The 26346-nt window shown below is 38.2% G+C and overlaps 2 protein-coding genes across 8 annotated transcripts in view; both read right to left on the reverse strand.

Annotated features, from left to right (window-relative positions):
- Positions 1 to 4638, reverse strand: part of tapt1a (transmembrane anterior posterior transformation 1a) — a 29084-nt gene extending 24446 nt beyond the window's left edge. For both annotated transcript variants that reach the window (XM_063493765.1, XM_063493756.1), the window contains exons 1-3: positions 4438 to 4638; positions 2595 to 2725; positions 788 to 906 (exon numbers count right to left, since the gene is read on the reverse strand). In XM_063493765.1, coding sequence (XP_063349835.1) covers positions 788 to 906; positions 2595 to 2725; positions 4438 to 4627 — 440 coding nt within the window. In that variant the 5' untranslated portion in view covers positions 4628 to 4638. The remainder of the gene's footprint in view (positions 1 to 787; positions 907 to 2594; positions 2726 to 4437) is intronic.
- Positions 4639 to 6512: 1874 nt separating this feature from the next.
- Positions 6513 to 26346, reverse strand: part of ldb2a (LIM domain binding 2a) — a 101868-nt gene continuing 82034 nt past the window's right edge. Inside the window, exons 5-9 of one of the 6 annotated variants that reach the window (XM_063493803.1) lie at positions 23841 to 23924; positions 17698 to 17821; positions 15686 to 15739; positions 14773 to 14903; positions 6513 to 8538 (exon numbers count right to left, since the gene is read on the reverse strand). In XM_063493803.1, coding sequence (XP_063349873.1) covers positions 8308 to 8538; positions 14773 to 14903; positions 15686 to 15739; positions 17698 to 17821; positions 23841 to 23924 — 624 coding nt within the window. In that variant the 3' untranslated portion in view covers positions 6513 to 8307. Of the gene's footprint in view, positions 8539 to 14766; positions 14914 to 15683; positions 15740 to 17697; positions 17822 to 23840; positions 23925 to 26346 lie in introns of all 6 variants that reach the window. The other 5 variants (XM_063493795.1, XM_063493788.1, XM_063493779.1 and 2 more) reach the window with 5 other exon arrangements.

A 26346-nucleotide genomic window follows, 5' to 3' on the forward strand; every position in this document is an offset into this window, starting at 1 on the left:
CAAAGACAACTCATCAAAAAAGGATCTGTTCAAGATCAAGAATCATTAGAAGCAAACACCAGGACAAAGTATGAACTTACATTTAACAGAACAAAACCATCTGACCAAAACTTCCATTATCAGATCAATATATGCTTGTATATGTATCTAACCCTAAAAAACACAAGTGCTTATTTTCTTTCCTACAGTGTATACATAGAAAATATTTATAATGTTATTTCCAGAATGCCACTTATCTTATTAACAGTGAGTCAGCAATATTACCAAATGACAAAAGAAAGAGCCTAAAACTGTGGCTCACTCTCTAAACAACCTAGGAAAGGGGGCAAATTAATCATCTGAATTAGTTTGCCAAACTTTGTAGTTAATAAAAGTATTCACAGCTTTATTTTTATTTTTTTAAGCAAAAGCAAAATTTGGACAGATTACTATATCCGAGTCATATCATATATACTTATTTCACCACACTCTGAAAAGCTACAAAATACAACAAAGACAGCCAGATAGGCCTAGAAGTGTTAACGCTAAGAAGCCAAAACAAAACTTATAGTTTGAAGTTTACAAATATACCCAGAAATGGAAATAATTAATGTGGGGTGGTTATATCTTATATTGTACTCTATCTTTTGTGTCATTTTATCTTATTAAGCTTTTTTTGTACTGTATAGCTTATAGCTCATTTTAAATGATCTGGTTGCTGTAAGACAGTAGTTTCCCAAAAATAAAGTACTTCTTGTCACATCTCATCTTATTCATTTAGTAAGCAAATATTAGCAATGTATTTTACCTGAAGCCACAGCAAGGCAGAGTGAAGAGTCGGAGAAGGGCCAGCAGCACCCTGAGGGGCAGTAGGGTGAAGACGTACAGAAAGGCATCCACACACAGGAAGAAGCCGAAGATCATCAACTGGAAAAGTCACACACACACCACCACAAATCAAACTATGAGTCTGTAGGGTACATAGTGATCGATCATCATAAGGAAAAAAAGATGAATGAGAGTATGTACACAAAGGACATCAATCAATTACAATAACATGATGAACATAAAAAAGGTACGATTTTATCTATTTTTTTTCTTTTAACAAGTGGAAGATTGTACATAGGAGAAACACCATATGTGACAAAAAAGTACACTTAACCTTTTTATTACGCAACAGGCACATACCTTTACAGTTTCCAATATATGAACAGCCATTACCTCATCATATTCAAAGGAATGTTTTACAAGAAATGCATTGAAATGCATCTGACATCTTATTCCTACTTCTAACAGGGAAAACAGCAAGACAACAACTACTGGTAGAATCTGGTGGGAGGGTCTGTTTGTCATTGGTGGATCCTGTCTGACCTGGGGCCTCCTGAGGTACCCTGAAGGTAGTAAGCCTGTTTCACATAGTGCAGTCACTGAGGCAGTTTGTGGCTACACACATTCCTTTCCCTTCAACAGGAAAACCAAGCCAGTAACAGATATGTTAGTCTGGGATTATAAGGACATACAGCAGCTGACAAAGCATCATCTCAACTCTGAAATAAAAACAAATAATAAAGACCTTTACAGATGAGGAGGAACTCAATAGACTGTGTGGAACTGTATAGGCATCACATTAATTTAAACTTTAGTTGTGACCAGGTTAGATGGCATATATATTGAAGAAATACACATTTATTAGAGATGCCATTAAAAATGTATGATTCCTAGAAAGTCAATATAATGTCCAGCCTGTGTGTCAGAAGAAATCAGTCTTTAAGTTCAACATTGCCATCTGGTGACTACTGGGAGGAACAACAAAAACCAAAAAGTTACTAGGGTCAGTAAGGCATATTGTAAACAAACAACATAATTTTCTGATATTTCCGTGTCTACTTAATATCTATATTAATTATTAATATATTTTCCAACATTGAAAGTATATTATAATGATTTCTCTTGATATCTGTGTAGGTTTCAGTGAGGGTAGTCTAAGGACCGTGTCTCGGAACGGAACAGGGAAGAAGACCTTGGGAAAAAAAGTGAGTGGAATTCCTTTAAGTTTCATGAAGGCATTTTACCTCTCATGCAAGAGGATTTTTCAGCTCTAAACCCAAATGGTGGAGAGTTCTAGGTAGGACCCACTATTGATCATGTACCTTATCACCTTGGCTTTTCCACAATAACTTTTATATGATTAATTCATTCATTTTATTCCTCGTAATTTTATAAAAGGGTTAACATGGCTTCAATGTCTTTTTTTAGCCTTGTAAGGGTTATGTGGCTAGCTCTTGTACATACAAAGTTATAAGGTCTCAAAAAGAAATAAAATAAAAACCATCAAAGCTAAATGAGCTCACTGTGAAGGGTTCAGGTGAGATGTACGTATCGATAATGTGGCAACCTAAGAGTAAGTTCAGGAGCAATGCAAAACTGACTGAGGATTCAGAATTGTAGCAAAGTCAGGAGCCAGAAGAAGAAGTGTCTCCAAATAAAGCAGGCTTACGGGCTGACTGTAAAATAATCGTATGCTTTCTGTGTACTGATGGAAATGACAGCAGACAGATGGAGATAGCTGCAGAGAAATCAGGGCAGATAAGTTCAGGGCTGTTAATATACACTACCTTCTCGAGTTCCTTGGGAATACGCATACATGTGTAAACTCTCTCCCTTCGTTCAGTGTACTTTGCCTCATTGTGCTCCAGGAAGTAACCTCTGGTGAGCTCGGTGCAAATGAAGCGCGTCAACGATGGATCTGGAACAACGTGAGAGCAACAGTGTTATGACTAAACCATTGTCCGCAACAAATACAGCTGTCAACACAATGAGAACTCCAACAGTGACTCTGTAAAGTGAAAGAGGAGGAAACATCTCTGTATGATGAAAATTAAAAAGTGAAGGTTTAATGGCCTTTTTAAGTGTTGTTTCAATGTTTGACTTAATGCAACCTAAGCACAGACTTGGAAAGCTGATATACAGTGTCTGTGGCCTCTCTCTCTTTAAAGAATAACTTTAAAAAAACACAACCATCTGCCTATGGCATAATGAGTCTTGTGCTCCAACTACAGTAATACTTCCATCATTACCAAAGAAAATATTCAATAGTTTACTTACAATCTTTTGTAACTGAGCAATTAGATGAAATAGCAGCTCAATTACAATTTTGGTTTCCAATTGTTATAAGAACAATTGAAAAATGGTGAAAAATGTCCACCATGACTTCTGTCAGGCTATCACAATACAAATCTGGAGGGTTTTTTGTATAGAACAATATATTGGACAAAAGAATTTTTAAAAATAGTTTCAGTCAGATTTATACTCTAAATGCCACTACCTGTGAGAACATGTCTGGCATGTCACGCTTCATAAATTGCAAACAGTAATGATTTATACATTTGGGTTTCTTTTCAGCTACAGTTTTTGTTATAAATAATGTTAACTGTCACATTGAAAATGTATCAGTGTCCACTTTATCTAAACCACGGTGTATGTGTTCAACTGTGTTTGCCTAATCAGACACACACTTGTAGTTAAAAGAGATAAATTCATAATGTTCAAGTAAAATAAATATGACATGTGCATGTGCCAGACCTATTAATTATGCTGCATATTTTATTTTGGAAAAAAAAATCAATACTGATGGCTCCTCCCATTTAACCACCTAAGACTGTTTTCAGCTGTGGGGTTTACTTTTATAAAGGGCACTGACAATGCGAACAGTGCCAGAACAGAAACCACCAGCCATTCACATAATTTATTTTTACTGATGACGAAAATACTGCTGCTGCCAAAGCAACTGAATATTGTCCTATTATGTATGGGGTCAGGTGTTTCCTATTACAGCTCTTAAAATCCCCTCTACGTACTAAAGTTTAAAGCTTCCCAATTGGGGCAAAGATATCTATATATAACATCTGTTTTCATCAACTCTGGTTAACTTTCATTTCAACATTAATTAAACAGCAAAGGAGACATGTGATCTGAACTAAACCGGCCACAGCCTTACAGGGAGCCATTGTCAGACATAATCTTGTTTCAATAATTGTTGTAAGCCAAAGGTAGTAGGTTACAGGTTACAGAACCTGATCTGTGACAGGTCATGCAATAGGTGGTGTGAAATAACGTATAGAGAAACTTAGAGCAGATACAGAAGAAGGTTATGGAGCCATGCAAACTCACTAAATAGATAGTTGCACTGCCAAGATGATACGAGAGATGTTATTTTCTCCTTTTTCAGTTGATGTGAAACAAACGCTAGCACTGACTGTAAACAAGCTTCGACACAGCTTTAACAAACTACAGTCGTTACAGACGAAGGTTCGCTCACATTAAACACTAATCTTTTGTTTAAAACGTCGTATTCACGAAGCCGCAACATTATCAGAGTTAATGCCCACAGCCCCCCCAAAATAAGTTGGAAACATTTAAGACGTCTAACGGTTATTAGCAGTGCGACCTGACAGTTACCTGCTGACAGCTCCCGTTGCTCCCTCCTGACAGCGCTTATGTCGTAAAATCCCAGGGTTTCTGGCAGTTCCGGGGTTATGCCGATTTTACCCGACTTGTGCAAGCCCTCCCATGGTCTTTTTTGCCTTTTCTTCAGCTCAATTTCGGCTTCTTTCTCCTCTGACAGCTCGGTCCCCGACTGGTCCGCCATCTTTACTTTGCCCGCCGTGTCGCCCTGCGCAACGTCATCGCGGTGTAGCTGACAATGTGCGACGTCACGGTGATAAATTTAGTTTCAACATTTTTTTAAAAACATATTTTTGAAATGTTTTTTATTGGCATTAATATTTATACATTTTACTTTTCCAGTGATTCTCCGTTTAATTTAATCTAAAATGTACACAAATCTGCCATTTGTTTCCTTATTTGTTCTTTAAAATAATAATACAAAACACGATTTTAAAAATAAAGTTTTTGGAAACGCCTTAAATAAAAGATTACCTGGTTGGAAAATGGTTTCCCAGTATGTTTCTGTGGACCAACTAGTCACACTAATGGGGCTTTTTATTTTATTTCAACAATAAGATAAGAAGAAAAAACGAGCCTAATAATAATAATAATAATAATAATAATAATAATAAATTAACTCTTTATATAAAGAACGTAAATGTATTCACTTGTTGTATACATACACATAGTGGTATTTTTAAAAATATATTTTTCCCGGCATCACAACTTTTTCTTAAATAATACGCATATGCTGTTAGGAAATAAACAAAATGAAATATTGTTAAAGACTTTCCAGTGAATATAATTATTGGTTACGAAAGAGGAAAACTATTGTGTTATATTATATTATACTATGTACTTTCTACAGTAATGTCGTATAGAGATCGATAACAAAGAAAAGTTAATTGAGTATTTTGCAGTACCCAATATCCTCCACTTGGTGTCCCCAAAGTTCCATGAAATCTTCTTGAATTTAAAGTCTACCCAACAACAGTACTGAGGCGTCTTCCCGCTGATTTATAGTATATACAAGTTTGGTACGAACGGTATATCGAGAGGTTATAGTTCAGGTTAGAGGTCGTTCTGAGTATATTCGGGTATATTTTGTTGACGTTACTCAGGTGCGGTCATCTACATTTTAATATTTTAATAAAACCTAAAAGGATATCCCAGAATAAATAGACTAAATCTCCAGTGTTTAAAATGCTGCTATACATAACACCTACGTTCATGCGCTTCTTGAATATATACCTGACATTTAGCTGCTCATCGAGCAAGTAAAGAATGTCCATGTCCTTGTGGTCTTTGTGCAGTCAATTTACCTTAACGGCAGTTATAATTAAAGAACAACTCTATACTATATACCCAGAGATACCTCGTCCTCAGTTATTATTCATGTACTTACATTTCCCAGAATGCATTTTAAGAGGAAGTAGTGTATGAACATGTAGTTAAGGGTCTTAATATTAACAAGGGTATGTATGAATGTATGAGGCATATGCATTTAAGTTGACCCCTCTAATGATTTGACATCTATGATCATGGTTCAGCCGTAATATTTAAAATTATGCTGCACTGAATTCTGAACTTCTGCAGCAGACATCTCCCAGTATGCTCATTAAAGGTCATTAGAAAATCCATGAAGAAGGTGTTTTTTTGTAGATGACAGTCATTTTCTGCTATTATATCCTATTATGGATACAGGGAATATGAAGAAGTGTGCCTTGCTTTGGGTGGTAATGAACAATAATAACAAAAACAGAGCATAAAATAATGATTATGCCGCCAAAATATGATTTCCTTTCATTTAAATGTGTAGCTGAGAATTTAACTCTACCCTCATCTTGCTGTCTTTGTCCCCCCCAAAAAAATGTTTTGTGAAAAGCCCTTCAAAAGGAAAAAAAAAGAAAAAAAAAAGAACCTGCAATGATAATTTATCAACTTGATCTGCTGAGTTCCTCCAATAACATATAAATACAGCTTTTTAATAATTTAGACTGATGAAGTAAAAATTCAACCCCTAAAAAAATCAGACTGGAAAAGTCCGGCTCCATGCTCACATCAAGCATAATCAAACCAAATTCAACTACTTTGTAAGCACGGTTTATTGGCACACATAATGGTAAAGCATACATACCAGACATCAGATATGACACTGAACACCTCTGCTATATAATGTACAAATGGTGTCTAATAATACTAGGCGCAAACATATTTAGAAACGTGTTAGCTTCCTTACAAATGCACAAATAAATACCCATAAGATCCAATTGTATAAAGACATCCATCATTGTCTTCTTGCCCATTTTCAAACAAAAATCCAACAAAAGAGATCAGGGATATACTGTAGTATCAATTCAATTAATGATTAAAGAACAAGTGTGAACACAAACACAGGGATCTCAAAGTGTTTCTGTCGGGTGGATGGGATTTGATCTTGTCTTTAAAATGTTACGGTTGCTGTTTTTGTGGGAGGGCGGTTCCTACAATATGTCACAGAGTACACAACAAATATCATCATGTGACTGTGTGGCTGTTATTAACATTGTGGCTTTGGTTCTCCACTAGCTAGAGAGGACATTAAGAGTTTGGTTCTGACAGAGGCAAACAGGCATCCATCCAAACCACCCAACAGAAATCTGAACCTCCTGTACAAAACAAAACAGCTGCCATGTCCAAACTGCTTTCAGTGGCTGATTTACAGTGGACAAAATAGATTCCACCTCTATTTACAGAGCTACAAACCTTGTAACAGTGTTCCCAAACTGATGAACCCAAAAGGAAAATCCAACGGATGAGTTTTATAAAGCACATAGATCAAACAAAAAAATAAAATTCCTATAAAATCATGCAGGAAAAGGCTTTAGTATCAGTTTGGGAGTAGGTCGTTAAAGGGAAAGAAGTCCAATTTTCCAGGAAGAAAAAAAGAAAAGAAATCAACAATAACGCATCAACGCGTGTCGGCAAAGTTCACATACTGATCTGCAAAATTACAATGTGATTGCAAAAGGATTCTGAGAGAAGCGAAATACCAATAGACTACAAACACAATCAAACTGGTTTGCATGAAATCACAATCTGTGACGACCGCGGTAATGTGGAAAAACAATCGTAGGACACGAGTTTCCCTTGTTTGAAAGGAGTCCATAGTGGTAGAGAACTTTTATTTCCCCTTAATTGGAAATGGAAATAAACAGCAACAGCAGAAACAAACCAACAGCCGACTGAATTTCCAATAAAAATGCAATTGCCTCAAACAATATTTCATTTGTCTCCAATGTGGTTAGATGCTTCCAATGGCTCTGGTGGCTGTTAAAAAACACTTTGCCTTCTTGAGCTTGCTTATTTTTTTGAAGACATTTTGTTCGTTGTTTTTACTCTTCTTCTTTTCTCCCCACTGTCTACCATCAGCAGGATGACTTGTGACCTGGAGGTCAACCAATCACATCTGTGGTATTCCACTAGATGAGAGGTCTGTAGCTGAGGGTCCAAAGAGGAGAATTTGATCCACAATTTTCCACTGCATTCTTGGAAAAAAAAAGAAAAAGAAAAAAAAAGAAATCCCACGCCTTGTTATTTTTACATTATAGTTGCATACAACCTGTATGCATTTCTTGTCTGTGGATATTGCTGTGCAATGCTGCCAGTTCTCAGTGTTCTCCTAGATGTTACAGTGATTCAGAAAAGAAGAAAATATCCGGGACGGACATACAGTATTTTGGCTGGACATGCCGGTGGTGAGTTTGCAGACGGGGGGGTTCTGATTCAGTACAATGTTATGAGGCATAGAAGTACTGCCCTCAGGGGAAGGGGGGAGGTTAAAAAGTCCAGTCCACATGAAGTCAAGGATCTGTTGGGCTTTTTTTTCCCGCTTCTTTTGTTTTACTGCGAGGGTTGTGGTGCCGTGCTCTCGGGCTTGCTATCCTGGGCGGCGGGGGCTTTGCTGCTCCAAGGGGCGTTGTTGCCCAGAGCTGGGGAGCTATTAAAGTCGTCTTCGTCATCCAGGCCGTTGGTGGCATCGTACTGTGTGTTCTCCAGACGGGTGATCAAACGCTCATCCTCGTCCCCAAACTCGCCGCCCATCAGGGTCGGCTCGCCCACCACCATCACGTCCTTAAGAAAGAGAGAGAAGACGAGAGGAAGGTATATGATATTTTTTATTCTGAAAACAGAAAAACACATAATTTGTCTTTTTTTCCTCCTGGCTTTTCCAAAGGTAACAACATATTTAAACTGTCCCGACAGCTGGGTCACTTTATCAGTCACTTTTTAATTCTGTGCTTCCTTTCACGCCCTGAATATTCACATTACCATACAATGGGTTCACTGCTGTATATAAGCACGGGTGCATTTTGGCTAGACCACTGTAAAATTTGTAGCTTATCCAATGGGAGTTTGAACAGGTTTATCACAGAGATAAGAGATACATGCGTACAAATATAAATGTACTAAATACACTTATAGTACATGCAAATATTATTGCAAAAAGCCACAAAATTCACTGCATCATCCTTTCGTCAACTGTTTTATTTTTTTATTATTGCTGTGTGTAATTTTTGTCCTCTTTTTGTTCTTCTTCTTTTTTCTTTTTATTAACTAACTCATCCATTTGTTAATTTCACTCATTTACATTCTTTAAAGCAGTCTCTAACTAGTTTTGAAGTCTGGCTTACAAATATAATTAACTTTTACACAGGGAGCCGTGGAATGTTTTTGGTTTTGTGCAGGACCGGCTGTATTTAGCCTTGGGGTGATTCAGAATTAATATGCTAAAGTGAGTGAGAAATCACCAGAGAAGAAATTAATGCATATCTGTTTCATCTAATTCTCAGACCAAAGCACCATCTGAATATCAAATGAACGCAGATCCACCCGAAAAGACCTTATAATAACATTTTCATTACTTCAAATAAATGATTATGTATGTTGTCTGTTTCCCATAATTAGAATTTAATCAATGACATTTTAAAACAGAGGGTTAAAAAAAGCAAGAGGTCATAAAAATAAACATTTAGTTGTACTCTAGACCAGACTTTATCATCATTTTTGTTTGAAGAAGATATGCCCGGTTGCTCTATGATGGTAGAGGTACAGTGTGTGTTTTTCTGCTTCAATTATCATCCCTTTCTTCCGATCTAAAGACAGTACATGTGTGCTCTTCAGTGGGTTTTTTTGGACAGACGCTGGCATATTAAGTGATCCAATTTCTCTAAGCACCCCATGCAAAGGAAACATTCCCATCCAGATAGCAGATTCCTCCAGTGCCTAAGCATCTGTACCCATCCCAATCAATACTCATCATGTAAGACATATTTCACAGAGATGGCCCTCTCACGGGGGTCAAGGAATTAAAGGAGAAAGATTTATCTACTATCCACTGATATCGGTGACTGTTGGGATGTGAAGGAATCCTGATGGAGGGGGATGCCCCATGTGTGAGCTTGCGTTTTGTCATGTTACTACGTTCATCCTCACTTTGACTAAACATAATCACTGGAGTGGAATCTGTGAATCACTGTGAATACTGATCAGTAGGTTCTGAATCAATCACAGGTTTATTTATTTGTGCATCTTTCTAAGTCTTTGTGTCTCGCTTTGGCTGCCTAAGCATCCCCCGACTGGCGAGCCCCAACAACATCCATCGTAACCTGGGAAAAAGCTGTACAGTTAAATGGAGCACATGCTTCACTGGCCATGTGTGTCAACGTTGCCCTGCTTAAGAGATCTCGCTCTCCTCAGCCATCTCCTCTGCAGCACACATACAAAGGACAAACAGTACACTGGCACACAAACCTAGATAAGCTTACTGTACAATCGCACACCTGAACATAAACACAGTCAGTCGGATGCAGATTAGTCCTGTATGTGAAGTACACAACACACACACAAGCCTCTGGCTACAGACCCGAATTACACAGAGCAGAGAGCAAACACACGATCACACTCAGCAATCACTGATGTAAACATACAAATAAAACTAGACAACTTAGCACACCCTACAACTACCCACGTAAAACACACGCAATCTTTGATGGGAAGCACCAATGAGGAGAGGCAGTTTATTTATCCAAGCCATCCCCAAAACCCCCCCAGCGACCACTTCTACACCCCACTATGCCTTAATCAGGCTAATTAATTTAGGTGAGCTTTTCAACTAAATGACAATATCCACACTGATTTGTCAATTTGCATAGCTAATTAAGTCATTAGCTAAAAACGTGCTGATTGCCAACAAGCCTTGCATTCACCATCTGTTCCTGTGAGGAGGCCTGTCAACCTACCTCTGGCCAATTTTGGGCACCCCCCCTCAAAAAAAAGAAAAAAAAATCCCTCGGATGATAACAGCTGGTGGCTAGTCTGAGACTGGGGAGCACTAATTGTGAGCTAATTAATAGTGTCTACTTGTCTACTCATCTCGTTAAGAGTTAGCTTTCGCAGTAGCTAAGCGGTGAGGCTTTGAATAGGCCGACTCAGGGATGAACGCCTCCCTGCTCCCTTCATTCACTGAGCAGTGTCATTACCATATTTTTACAGAGATTAGCTGTGTGGAGCGTAGAGAACATATTTGCTCCACAGGCCTCCGAAACAACAAGTGTGATTTAGATGGGATAGTGATGCCAACAACAGGATAAGAAGACACAACTGTCCCTTAAAGCAACAAGGATAAGAACACAGCATGAAGTAAGACAATAATGTTACCCGATCCCTGTTCCTTCTCTATTTAAATACAACATACGCTTCATGACTATATTTATTTTACCTGATGCTACATTAAAAAAGGGGGAAAAAGACGAAAGCCTTTAATTCCCTCTAAAGCATTAAGATCATTTACTGTTATTAAAAACATGCATGACATAAATAAGTCACAAATATATTGTTATGTTAAAAAAACCCTTAAGTTTTAGCTTTATTATTATTATTTTCAGTGGTGGATAAATACACATTGGGTCAGTGCATGAATATAAGAAGTATTTATTATAATTAAATAGGGCTGACCCAAGCTTTGGATTCATAGATACTTTTGAATGGCTCAGTTCACTGTAGATTTTTTCATGTGTACAATTCTGCCATCAGACAAGTGGATTTATTAAACAACATACTCAACTTCCAAATTATCAGTAATGATATGTATAAAACACTCATCAGAGTTACTTTGTTATGTCTCACGTCTGTGGCACTTCAAATTCTTTTCTCATTGCAGAACCTTGAATGTTATGCTCAAATTCTCTTCAGTTCCAGCTCTGTTGTTTATATACATTGGACAGACTTCGCATTAAGGCTTTACTCTACGATATGTCTTCTAAAATATGCTCCCTATGTGACAATCTTACAATGAGAACTAACTGGGGATTGCTGTTTGAGATGCCTGCTGGGCAAAGAAGGAACATGTGCGCAAAACTTAATTTAAACCACTAGAGGTCAGTGTTGCTCATTCCATGAACGCACCACCCCAACACGCCACCACCTTCCTTCCCCCACACCTCCTCTTCTCCAGCCGCTGGTAACCCCCCTTCCCCTTGTGAGGGTCCACTCCTTATTGTTATTGGGCTCACGTACGCTTGTGTTCAGCCACAAACGAACAACTTCTCAGACAAAGACAGCAGGCGCACAACATATGTAACCAGCATGTTACCAGCCACGCTGCCAGTCTTTAAGAGGCGTGTGAATGCACGACATGAGTGGTACGGATGGTGTATGCGTGTGTGTGCGTCTGTGTGTGTTTATGTGTGTACGTGTGGGTGGGAAGGAGGTGGTGGGGGCAGTAGTGATGGAGTAGAGAGTGTGCATGAGAGGGAGGATGGGGTTGGGGGGGGTGGAGGGTGTATACAGATATCGGTAATAATGAGAGCTGGCACAGAGCCACGCTGCCTTCTAGAGAGAAAACAATTTGCGTGTGCTTTGTGTATATGTGTGTGAGTTGTACATTATGTATGTGCGAGATGGAGGGAAGGAGGTAAAAGAGAAGAGCGAGGGCAACAAAACTAAAAAGACGGCTAACCACAGGACAGAATATAGAGGGTCAATACAGTGTGAGTGTGTGTAGAGGTGACCCAGAGTTTGTTCCTTATACAAGAGTAAAATTAGAATAACAAGAAAAATAAGAAAAGCAGCATTAAAAAAAACAACAACCCCTGCATAAACTGAGAGGCAGCCAGTCGATCCGGCATTGAAATCATTCAACCTAATGGGATGTAAAGTTTCTACAAGTTCTATAATGTCCCTTTATTCAACCCTGTATCCCAGAAATGACTTGCATTTACTTCAAATAGTTTTTAATTAGTGAATTTGCCATTATGCAAAGCATGTTTATTGAGGACCTTTCATTTGCTTTTTTTCCTTTACAATATGCAACCGTGGAATAATACATGTCTCTACTTGTAGTTTGAAAGAACCCTTGAACTTTTTTGTGGTTATATTTTGCCGACTTAAAGGTCTTGGTAAAAGTCGGAAAAAGATTATGATCTTTGTCAAATACTGAAAAAGCCAAAAGAAACACCACGTTTACTGCATGTTTACTTTATTAAAATTACACTGAAACGATTTTATTTCTGAAGTGTTTTTGTTGCTTAAAGTTAACCACAGACACTCTCCAGTGTCCTGCACTTTATACACCACTTTGTGTGTAGTGCTTACATGCATGAGTTTCCTACACTGCAAAAAAACATCCCTAAGAAGCATAATAAAGATTTTTATGGTTTCTTTCGAAGCAAGCAGCAGTATATAAACATCTTTTCTGGGAGATCTGGTTGTTGTTCCGCACACGCTGTATAGAAAGGCATTAGAACCTCAAATTTCCCATTAAGCAGTATTAGTCGTACGTACAAGACAGCCACACATTAATGCTAACCGGCGACACTTTAATGTCAATAAATTCCTTTTATGTTTGGAATTGGCGCACTCTCAACGGCACTGAAATGTGTGTTGAAAAACAGTGCACCAGTGTGGCTACAGAACAGTAAATTGGATGCTGTAGTGTAAGTATAATACAGTGTGTGCATAATGAGCAGTGTATGGAATGACAGTACAGCCTTTGCAGACTCTCACAATGGTATCGAATCCTCGAGGGGAGTGCCAAGCATGTGGTGTGATACTCAGCTGTTTAAGAGGCTATTTAACCTCTAACTATGTCAAGTGGCCTTTTATGGAAACCCGTAGCTAAATCAGGTATTCATACACAATTGTAATTAGTTTCACATAGAGTAAAGGTGTTTAAAGTTGATCTGAAAGCTGTTTTCTTTTTAAGTTTTGGACATAAGTTTTATATTTATAGTGTAAAAACTGTTAATTATGTTGATAGATTAAATGTATATGTAATGTAATGTGTTAATAACACATATTTGAATATGCAGCATGTTTGTTATTGGTTACATTGTTTCTTTTCATTTTAGATGCTTCTTGTTTTAATTGTATTAATTTAATTTACAATGGCTTATCAATATTTCTGTTATTTTCCATTTACTGGTGCTTAAAGTTTATTGTTTAACAAAAAGGTGAAAAAGTTAGTAAGTCAAGTGTATGTATTAAAAAGTAACACTGTTCTAAAGCAGCTACAGTATAGTTCTATAGTATATGGATGTTGGCATCAGCTTCAGTAATCCCACATCTGCTGGACTTCAGGGATTTAAACAAGAAACCTCATTCAAAGGAGAGCAATCAGTATCCTCAAGTTTTTTCTTGGTTCTTGTTTGTTTATGTCTTCGTTACATTTATGTGAGAACAAGTACAGCTAGCCACCAGTCCTCTGGACAGTTGTGAGTTCAGGTTCTTGCTCAAGGGCATTTCAAGCGTGGTGGCTGAGAGAGGGCAAAGTGTCACTTACCCCACCCACATTTTCCCATTTGGTCCTGATATTCAAACCTTTTTTTTTCTTTTTTAAACCCCCAGGCTGCAGCCACTTGGTTGAGCAACGGGGTCAGCTGGGTCTTTTCGAACATGCGTATTCTGACAAGAATAAAGTTTACTCTGAGATACTGAATACTCGAGGAAAATTAAGTATGCAGCTACAAAACATGATACAACCCACGGCAAAAAAAAAAAAAAAGCAGTAGAAGAGTTTCATTCACCTTTTTTACTTGTTTTTCATAAACCTGCTCTTGTACTGTATTTTATGTATTTTCTCTTTATCTTTTGGGGCCACATGTTTTCATTCACGTCCCACAGGGTTTCTTTGTCTCAGAACCGAGACTTTAGTTCCTTTGTTACCCTCATTTGCGCAAATAATCTAAGCCTAATAGCTGCACTAGCATTCGGAATTTCCTGTTTGTTACCCTCTTAACTTGCATGTGGAGACTTCGCAAAAAAAAAAAAAAAAAAAGGAGGGAAAGTGGAGCTGATGCTTACAGGTACCTGACTGGAGAGGCTGAAGTTGGTGGCGGGGCTGCGTTTCTTGCTTGCAGTGGTGCCCACACTGCTATTGGCGCTGCTGGCTGAGTTCTTCCGTTTCCTCCTCTTCGTGGTTGTCTGTCGGGCAGGCTCAGCTTTGGCGCGACCAGCAAAGAGAAACAGAGGCCATGCCAAGAACATAATGCATACAGACGGAGACAAGGTGTAGGGGTGTGCGCAGTATGCAGTGTGCATGTATATATGTGTGTGGGGTCAAACAGTAGACGCTTTGACTGTCAGAGTTGCGTGCAGATACAGAAAAAACATGGACAGAAATGTTCAAAAGGGCAAAGTACATGCACGCATGCAGAAAGAACACATGCAAATACGGGCTATGCAAACTCTACAGAACCCATGCTTTGTTTTCTTCCAAGGTGAAACCACACGAGTGTTAACATCTCCCAAGACATGCACTAGTAAGAAAGAACCCCTTTTCTATTTGCATAAATGCTCAACAATGGACCCTGATGCTCATCGTAATGTAAATTTGTTAATGATTTCGGCACAGCACCGACTGTGGTGTTCCTCAATAGCACGAACCAGATTAAAACTGCTCTAGTGAGGCAGAAAGCCCATCTGTGTTTGTCTCACTAAATATGCTTTTATGTATGCATTCTTGCACATTCATCTGAATTGCTGAGCATGAGTGTGTATAGTTTTAATCACTCTGTTTTAGAATGGTTTAACATGCATCATCTAACCTGTATCTTTTTTTTTTTTTAATTCAGCACAGGTATGAGGACTATTTTATTGACATGCAGTTGAGCATCCATGAAAAACTTGCACACAAAAATATATTTCAGTGCATCCCGGTGAGCACCAGGGTGCTGCTTTCTTTTAAGGCTGCAGACAATTGACAATGTAAGAGAGAAGATACCTTTTTTGTGATTTGTGGGAAATATTTCCGTTTTGAAGTTCTGTGGGTGTCCAGCTGAAACCGGAGCCAAAATCAGTTTTATTTTACTCAGAAAGTTGGATAATTTCTTAAACAATTTAAGACAAAAGAAGACCAGACCAGAGACGACGACACAGAAAAGGGAGAGAAATAACTGAACATTCAATGCCACACAGATGCTATTGAACACCACTGTGCAAACTAAATGAAATATATTATTCTACTAATGAGCCATACATGAGTCCTGAAAGTGCAATTAAATTATTAAACCATTATTATTAAAAAAGATATAAAGCACTGGCACAGGTTAAATAGAGATCTTAGTGTTTCTAGTATTAACAAAATAATTTATGTAGTGCATAATTTATGAATACAAGATTTTGCAAATCCTGCCAACATTTGTTAGAAAACATTATTCCTTTTAATCTCAAGAGAGAGAAGAAAACACTGCTATGATCTTCAAACAGATGTCTGAAAATGAAATACATTTTTTGAGGTTCTTACTAATCACACCAAGGGAGATGCTTTCATATTCAGTTATCACAACCAGCGACTCATGATACAAACAAAACTGAAACTATAAATCAGAGGCAAAACAAGAGGAATTTTTATCAGTCTTTCTTCTCTTTTGATTCCTGACTTTGACAGACGTGTGTGCAAAAAAAGAAAAGAAAAGCGGGCCCATTGTCAGAGACAATCATTTCTGTTATCCGACTGGTTTCCTCCGATGCTGAACCAGTGACGCACTAAAATCGCTTCCATTTCCACCAAAAGGACTTATCAGAGCATAAATGCGCCCGTGGCTTCCTTCCTGGCTAAATCCCAACCAGTTTCCAAGCTGGAGAAGAATTGCAGGAAAAGGAGAATAACACGCAACCAATAAGGAAAACCCCAATTCCAGCTAAACTGCAAAGATCAGGCAACTGTGATGTCAAAATAAAGACAGATGGTGAAACGGACTGAGAGGAGCCCTGACCTCAAGGAAGAATCAGACTTAATTTTTACACGGCGGTTCAGAGCCAGCACTCCCACGTAAATGCTACCAAGCCAAATAACACAATAAACATATATAAATAAATCTATTCAGTATATGATGAATCTTTAGCAGCCACGGGGGATTTCATATTAAGCTGTATTTTTATACCATGAGCACAATTAACTATCAATACAGGAGTCTGTTTTTTTTCCCTAAGACTTTATATTCATAAAATGCTCTCTGTTTTTCTTCCCTCTCTGTTTTCTTTTTTCTTTTCTTTGAAGAACGTCGTCGACGCTGGGGAGCCGCTGGCCAGGGAGCTGGATCTACTAGTTTGATTACACCCAGCACTCTTAATTAAAGTTACACAGGTCTGAGTCAAAGGCTTTTTGACTGGTGTTGGTTTTTAAAGACATCTCGTCACGCCTCGCTAAGCATTGCTGTAATTTGCAGCCACTCCGATGTGTCCAAAAAAAAAAAAAAAAAAACTCGGCTTACTCCTTCTCTCCAGCTTAAGAACCACACAGCCAATTTAAGCCTGGTACTTTTCAGAAACCACCCTGCAAACATCAATCATAGAAAGCTAAGAGGCTCGTTAAGATTGGCAAGGCTGAGATTCAAGAGGCAACCCTGAATTCTGATTAATTTCATATACCTGACAGGCAAAACATATTTAAGGGATTAAGACATATAATGGCAAATTTGGGAACATAAATGATGCAATGAAAACACATTCTGAGTGAAAATATTCATATTCCCACACAGAGAGTGACGGGATGGAATTAAAAGCTGTTAAAAGGATAGCAAGAATCTTAAAAGCTCAGTAGAGGAAACAATTAGATCTTGGGCCTGGATCTGAACATTTAAGAAGATGTTGTCATTATCCAGTGTAGTTAATGCCACTTGGAACATCAAATATTCACTTTCAATTAATTGTTATTACATGAACTGGACAGTAAAACAGCTTTAACTGAAAACACATTCTTCTAAATCTGTGTATAAAGTAATGGGTAGTTACCTGGTGGGGCTACCATTCTCTGCCATTTTTGGAATAGGCATGTCTTGAGACAGTCCCGGGGGCTGAGGTTGTAGGTCTTGTGCCTTGACATGAGCTCCTGCATGGGCTCCAGGATGACACACAACTGCAAACACAATAGCACAAGCCACACACTTCGTTAAAGGAGACAGACACTGTCATCTTAATGCCGCTGCTGCTCTTATTAAGGTAAAAAAACCCAAAAACATAAAATGATGAGTTTGTTGTCTAATTAATCATGCACATACAGATTGTGAGCTATTCATTAGGCAGTAAATCTAGGTTTTATGGATACTATTAATATAGTACCTTTAGAAAACAGGTTACTGTTAAAAAGTGTTTCACAGAGAAACAGAATGATGTGCAGGGTAACAATTTTTAATATAAGCAGTCTTTGTTGAGCTGTTTACAATTCATAGAAAATTCAAATTCATGCACACAAACTTGGACATGTGTTTGTCTGAGTGTTTCTGCTTTAGACAGCCAACTCACAGACTGGTCTCATCGTTCCCACACTGTCCTCCAACAATATTCTGCTCTTAAGGAGACTTTAAGTACAGTATTCATCTAGGGGAAAACTGTAAATCTCTGATGATATGCTATAGGAGGAACCAGGGGTCATCTTGTCGTTTTAAATACATCAGGATAAGCTTATCCAGATAACATCTGGATAGCATTACAAGTTGGTCAGCCCAACTTGTTCAGCAGCAGTAACCATCCAGATGCTTGTTGGTGTAGCTGGAGGACAGCCATTGGCCAGTCGCAGGCCTGCCTGCATTAAACCAATCACAGGAAAATACTAGGATCAAACTCCAGGCAGCTAGCCTGGTTCATATCCTCTAACTGAATAAAACGGTTCTGTTTTTCTGACTCACTTTTGTCTGTCTAGGAAAAATTGAGCATTAAACGTTCTGCAACATCCATCCATCTATTTTTTTAAACTGCTTATCAAACTTGGGTTCACAGGGAGGCTGAAAGGCAGGTAAACCCTGGTAAGGTCACCAGTCAATCACAGGGCTAACAAAGAGAGATAGAGAGCCATTCAAGCTCATTCACACTGACGGCCAAATTAAAATTACCAGTTATTCTAACAAACTAGTCAAAATGTTAAAACTGGTTAATTTCTACATGGAATATTTTTGTTCTTTACTTCTCAGGACTAGCTGACTCTGGAGGTTGCACATGCAGGTGCTATGTGGAATAGATTCCCTCTGGTGGTGTTGCAATTTGCAGCCACAGAGTGCACTGCTTATAAGAACTTGAAATTGTCTTAAGTGAAATAGATGTTCTCCTGACACAGGCTACAATTAGATTCTGACCTTATATTACATTCTGGTCTGAAAAATCTACCCCGCAGAACAACTTGAGGCTGATTCAAAAACAAAATACTTAATTGCCATCTTTAACACGTTCACATAAGCATTTTCCAATCAAGGCCTGCATCAACACAATTGCTTTTGAAAACTGATAAATTAAAAGAATTTTTGTCACTCCTAGGCAAAAAAGGTTTTGTTTGAGTTAGGGCATCACAAAGTTTGACTACAATAACTACAATAACTTTTTGGTTTAAGTTAGAGAACAATGATGAACATTGTTAACAAAAAACAGAGTAAGCAGGAAATAGAAAATACATTAAAAGTGAGCGACATGGGAATAAAAGTTTTATAAATGAAAAAAAAAATCTGTTTTCTATGCCAGTTGTGTTGTTGGTGGAACACAGAAAAAAAAACCCAATCACAATTACAGCGCTTTGGTAATTGGGTAGAGCAATTTGGAGACAAAGCTAGAGAGGTGAGGCTGAGGTGGAGTGGACATGTGTAGAGGAGAGATAGTGGCTATATTTGGAAAAGGATGTTGAAGACAGAGATATCATGCAGAAAAGAGAGAAGGCTGGTAGATATAGTGAAATGCAGAAGGTGGTGTGACCGACAAGGATGCTAGGGATAGGATGAGATGGAGACAGATCATGAAAGAAGGGAAAAAAGATAGTATTTTGGTTAATATTATAATCTTGATCGCTCATATTATTCTCGACAAACGTGTGTTTACTGGACATTGAAAAATGGGTGTTTTTACATGGTACTTTCATAAACTTAACTTTAAATGTAAGAGATAAATGAAAAAAAGAAAAAAAAGAGGTGGTTGTGGGGGTGTACACAAGGTTTTCATTGGGATTTAGGAGCAGACAAGGGGGTGTTTTTGAGCTTAAAACCTGTCTTGTAAGCTGGCCTGCAGCCTTCACTGTGGAGACAGACCGGGGCTAGACAAAAGCAGAATACTTAATAAACAAGTAACATAATATTTACTCATATGCTTTGATATCAACGTGTTTCATGCCTTACTTCCACGTATCGTTTGACTTGTACACATGACTTATTACACATTCACATTTTCAGACATGTGTTTTTAAAATGCAGGGAATTCAGTTCTGAGCATAAGTCCTTGCCAAAGAGACAGGATGTGCAGAGCTCTCAGCACAGTAGTCACAAGTAGAGCTGAAGTAACAACAAACCAAAAGTAGACTAAGTGAGAGACGCCAAATTAACTTTTTCAAGATATTTCTTGTTGATCAAAAGCTCATGTTGGCTTGAGCTAAACTAAACGGTGAAACAGCTTGGACTTTCAGGGAGAGTTGAAAAGTGCCCCAGGGTATGCTCGATCTAAAAAAAAAAAAACAAAGCAAAATGAGAGCATCATAGGAAAATATTTTATCTTTTGTTTTATCTAATTTATTTTGTTTTCAACGTCACAATCAAACATTAAAATTATATATTAGAGCCAATTAATTGCTCAGCTATAACTGATGCCGTAGAGAATGAATTCACACTGGCTACCACGCAGGTAGCTAGTGTATCCACTTCTTACTTTAACAAAGATGTAACTAAAATGTATCCATTTTCTTGTAGTATGAATTGGCATTTTTCAGCCACAATGATCAGTTGGCACTCTGAACTCTTTTAATGAAACTATACAGCTAAAGTTAAAACTCAAACATAAAAGCATAACTTTAATGGATTCAAGCTTTTAAAACTTATTTTGTGGAAAGTTACCAAACTTTAAAGCATTTTTTAAATCAAATTTTACTGTTGATCCTACAAGTGTTTTTTATGTCCTGAAGACCGATGAAGTGCCCATCTCCCAATTTATTTAGATAGCAACTTTAAAGTAATTGCCCACATAACTGCTTAGAGGTGTTAGCAAGATGGCTACGAAGTGGGGAAAACTGCCTCTAGGACTCTACTGCTGGAGTTATATACCATAAAACTGCTTCTACAGGTTCTAATTCCTATCAATGTTCATAGCTAGATGGTTTTATCTATATAACACAATCATATGCTGCCACTGGACATTTACTGAAACAACTGCTGCTAGCTTTTGTTCCAAGATGCATTTAGGAAGACTGAAGTAACACATTTCACAACATGCTAGAATCATACAACAAATAATGTCTTCAGTCTGGTGTCAGTCATTTGGGCCACTGCAGCTTCATAACTATAGTGCTGCCAACCGGAAAACGAATAGTTGTTTCTACTGTATCCCAATAAGATTCCGATACAAGGTGAAAACTGCTGCAGTCAAAGTAGGCGTGGCCTAGTAGGTTGCTCAAGGGCACTCTAACAGTCATTACTGAGAGAAAGGAGACTGTTAATCATTCACTGCATGCTCAAATGATCTCATGTGACCTTCAGCATCACACCATTCCTGCTATTCTGATGTCAATTCTAATCAACATGCTCATCCCATCTTCAGATGTACTGTACAGCAACATAGAGATAAAAAAAGAAGAAGAAAAACTAAGAAAAGTTTAAAGTTTGAAGGAGATTTTTATCACGGGCTGTATGTGTTATCTACACTGCTCCTTTGATTACAATAGCTTTGGAGGCTTTTATTCAAGTCGACAGCAATACCAGGAATCATGTTTTACCATGATGGATATTCAAACCACTGACCAGACAGGGGCTTTAAACTTAGTCATTCTAACAACCATAGACTCAGCTGCTAACGCCAAATTATCCTACATAAACATAACCACGTCTGTTGCTTTTCCCTCTGTTAGGACGGCAGTGTTTTGATGCCATGCCGCTCGAGGTAAAGTGAACATCCCTGTAGCAGACTAATCCCATGTTCTCCTCTGATAGTTCCCTTCTGACACAGTAATATCCCTCCCCAGCTCAGCCAACAAGCCCTGGCTCTCAGCCTGAAAACAAGGGCTATTTTCAGGCTGAATAGTAGGAAGCCGGCAGCTCCAATACATGGAAAGGCTTAAATACTCCAAATGAAAAAAAAAAAGAAAGTGTGTGTGTGTGTGCCTCTGTGAGTAAGAGAAAGGCCGGTTGTAACCCCTAAGCCAGGAAACTGTCAGTCTCTTTTGGAGGGACTGATAAACACTGGGAAAGGTCTTTTCCAGACACACATTATTGCTAGTTTAATGTGAGGAAAGGGTGTATTTTACCTTGACACCTTCAGATAACAGTAAGGGGAAAATATCATTTGCGAAGTGAAAAATAGTGACTACACAGCAGTGATTCCCAACCTGAATATCAGGACTGCTACAAGAGGTCAGACAATGAATCTAAAGGGATCGTAAGACGGTTAATTGGGTGTTGGAAAGAAAGGAAATCAGTTGGCAGTTGTTCTTGTGAAAAATAAGAAATGAAACTGTCTAATAAGAGAAACCTAAAATCACATTTATCAGCTGAAATGGGATCATAAATCTATGCACCTATAGAAAACATAGACAGGTTCACCGCTACAGGATAAATGAGTCTTCAGCCTCCCTGACGCCCCTTTAAACTGGAAATTTCTCGCAAACATTACTATTTAACACATGAAATAATCTGCAGCTTGTTTTCATTATTACTGAAATTCAATTAAACCTCAAAACAACGCTAAATCATTTGTTGTGTTTCATATTTTCTGTTCCATTTGAAATAAAACCACATTGTATTCTGAAATATATCTGAGGTTCAGAGGGCTGACACAGTGCGAGTCAAGCTGGGACTGTTTAGACACAAACAGCTTAACCTCTTCCATGAAATGCATGGTGTCAGCAAACAGAAAGCAAGACACAATCGTTGTTTCATTTGCCAAGCACTGACCAAATGAATCAACAAAACAGAGAAAGACCAGAAACTAAAGCTTTAGCAACTAATTACAGATACTTGATTTTTTTTCTTTTTCAGCCACATAGCAGCTACTTTCTGTATAGACGATCATTGTTATAGAAAAACAAAAACAGTCACCCTGCTCCCTCTCACCCCCTCTGTGTGTCTTTCTTCACTCAGTTATTATAAGCAGCGGAGGTGCCGTTCCCTGATTCGCGCGCCATTTCACAATTATGAGTCTCAACAGGGAGCGTTCATTAACGTTATGCTAATTTTCTGTATCCAATTAATTCTTCCCTCTCCCCGTCTCTCTCCCGCTCGCTCTTGTTCTCCCATTTGGAAATCGTAGCTGTCAGTCAACTGTGGTGTCGAAAAACACAAACAGAGCGTTGTGAAATAATCACTAATGTATTCAGTCGGCTTATACTTCCTATTTCCGTAAATTATATTGCTGCGGTCAGGTACAAAAACACGTATATGCAGACAGTAAAGAATAAATAAGTACTTCTTTTTGTTTTGATGCCATGCACTTTTGAAATTATACACTTAAGTTTCACTGTGTTCAGCACATAAATAACAGTAGCAGCTAGTAAAAAAAGAGAAAATAGGTACATTTGCACTAACAGTATAACTGAGGAGTGGAAACAATGTCTAGAAATGATGTTCAAGTCAAACTTATATCTTCAAACAGTCAATATATCTGCCAATGGAAAAGATTAATCGTAGCCCGTATAATGTAGTAGTGCCAAAAGATCACATTAACGATGACAAAACATGAATATATAAGTTTATTCAGTCTAAGCATACAAGATACTTAGAAATTATGGGAAACATGAATTACTGTGTTTAAATATGGACAAGAATTGCTCCTCAGTGTGCATCAAGTGTGACAAGATGAGAAGAAAAACAAAAAGCAGAATGACAGTCATAGACATTGTCAGACAGACACACACATTCATACACACACACACACACACACACACACACACACACACACACACACACACACACAGTACTTACCCTGAGGTAGTTGAGGGTGAAGTTGGTCAAGCCCATGCGAGTGATGTTTTTGGACAGTTGTTCCAGCACCTGAGGGTCTTGTGCCTAAAGTTAGCAGCAGAGAAATGAAAAGTAAAAACGAGTTATATAAAGTATAGTTTTACTATATATCTATACACACGCACACACACACAAACACTTAATTTTTATGTTTGTAATCCACAAAACTAATTATCTACAACCAATTAGGCTAATTGGCATTCACTGGTTATGCACAATCGACACCCTCCAGTCATAAATGCACCTACTTAACACTGTTACTACAGTTGTGCCCTGAACCTGAATAGAAGCTTTTTTTGGATTTCATTTCACACTCTTGTCAATTTGTGAGCTAATTAATCAGTATTACTTTGTCATTTCATTAAAATTTCGACACCGTTCCGTTTTATTTTATCTTGAGTGGGTTTGATGATGTTCCTCGACGTATGTATAACGGCCCGGCCTGGAGAGAACATTTAAAAAATAATGAGAACTGTCTGAAAGCTATAGCCAAAATCTGCAGATGCAATCCATAATTGCGCTTTATAATTTTATGAACTGCGTATATGTACAGAGTGATCAAGATGTCAATATGTGCACAAAAGATTAAGGGCTGACCCCATACAAATCATTAGAAAAACTGAAATACAGCTATAATGTTACAGTATGAGTAGGAGGGAAGAAAAGATCTTAAATGAGAAGAAAGTTAAAAACAAAAAGCCAAACAGCAATTATATGAGGGCGTCTAAAAACACACGATTATTCGCTAAGCTTGTTTGCCACACCACGAATAAGCATTCAAATCATAAAAAGCTGAAGGTATCGACAGAGCAAAATATAGCCCAGCCTGAGCAGAAGCAGTGAGCATAGTTGCATTTGGTGCCTCATGAAAAATGCATAATTCTATCTCCAGTCACATCTCTGTGTGGAGAAAGTCAAGAGGGAAGCGAGGGAGTCCTTTTGTACCATCAGCAGACCAACATGAGTGACAGGGGGACTGAACTAGTGTGCATTATTGGCAGCCAGCGGATTGCCATCTGAATTACTTTACTCATCAAGCAGAATTAGGCTGAGTGTACTGTATACGAGTTTGTCTTGGCATCTCTTGTGCAGAGATGTTTCAACAATTTGTGTAGTAGCTAAATACTGGCACATATGGTGCAGGGATGACAGAGGCACTCAGTTCAAGAGGCCACACAAACAACAGAGTACAAATTCGGAGCCACATACTCAGAATTTAAGATGCGTGGCAGTGGTCCAAATATAAAAGTTTAAACAATGAAGAAAATGTCAGTGGGTATGTGCAGCAAACTTAAAGTGAGAGGACACAGGATGCTGCTCAGCAGTGGGGAAACCTAATCTACTGAAGCACTTAAAATGCTAAAATACTCCTTGTAGATTAAGACAAATGATGAACTCATAAAATATCACACGACCAGGCTGTGCTTGCTGTGCTTAAATCTATCTTTGATGCAACTTCCACAATTATTATGATGCTTCACTGTACTACAATTTTTGTTATTTTGCCTTTTAATAAACTGTTTGTGTTCTTCCTATCGTGTATATGTACCAGGTTTATGTTATTTAAAGGCATATCTAGGAAAGGCCATTGCAAATAAACTTTTAGACTCTCTAAATCAGCGGTCCCCAACCTTTTTTGCGCCACGGATCGGTTTATGCCCGACAATATTTTCACGGACCGGCCTTTAAGGTGTCGCGGATAAATACAACAAAATAAAACTAGTACCGGTACCGAAAAAAAGAAGATTTATTCATAACACACGTGAAAAGACCCAGGAAAACCGTGTTAACGATAAAAAACGATAACAAAATAACGCTAAAAACCGATAAAAACCCTGAAAACCATACATTTCACACCCGAGCCTCAACTCTCGCGGCCCGGTACCAAACGACTCACGGACCGGTACCGGTCCGAGGCCCGGGGGTTGGGGACCGCTGCTCTAAATAACACAACAATAAATAACAAACAGTAAAAAAGACAAAGTGTGCACACATTGAAGCAAAATCTTTTAGGTAACAGCCCAAATTTGTTAAAAATAAAAGGAAAAAGAAGAAAAAGAAAATCATAATATGTATTCGAAGACGGGAAACTCTTCATAGTATTTGGTTCCAATTTAAGACAGGTATGTGTGCCTGAAGAAAATACGACTGATTGAGACGTTGCCTTTGTAGGAATGCTTTAAGAATTAAAATTATTAAATAGGAGCCAAATGGTGTGCAAATGTTTTTTTTCCCTTTTGAAACCAGGGATTGACTAAAGGGGGGACCTGGGGTGACAGTGTCCCACTATTTAATCTTAAATAATATTACATGCAGTGAAAGCTTATTAGTTACCTGCAGTATGGACTCCCTCCATGCACATCACAGTGGGTTAGTCCACTGCTTGACATGTTCTAACTCCATTGCTTTGCAAACCCTCAACAAAGGATATTTACTTCTACTAAAATTACAATTCTTTACTTTTGTA

The sequence above is a fragment of the Pelmatolapia mariae genome, linkage group LG2 (assembly GCF_036321145.2).
Source record: "Pelmatolapia mariae isolate MD_Pm_ZW linkage group LG2, Pm_UMD_F_2, whole genome shotgun sequence".
Lineage (NCBI taxonomy): Eukaryota > Metazoa > Chordata > Actinopteri > Cichliformes > Cichlidae > Pelmatolapia > Pelmatolapia mariae.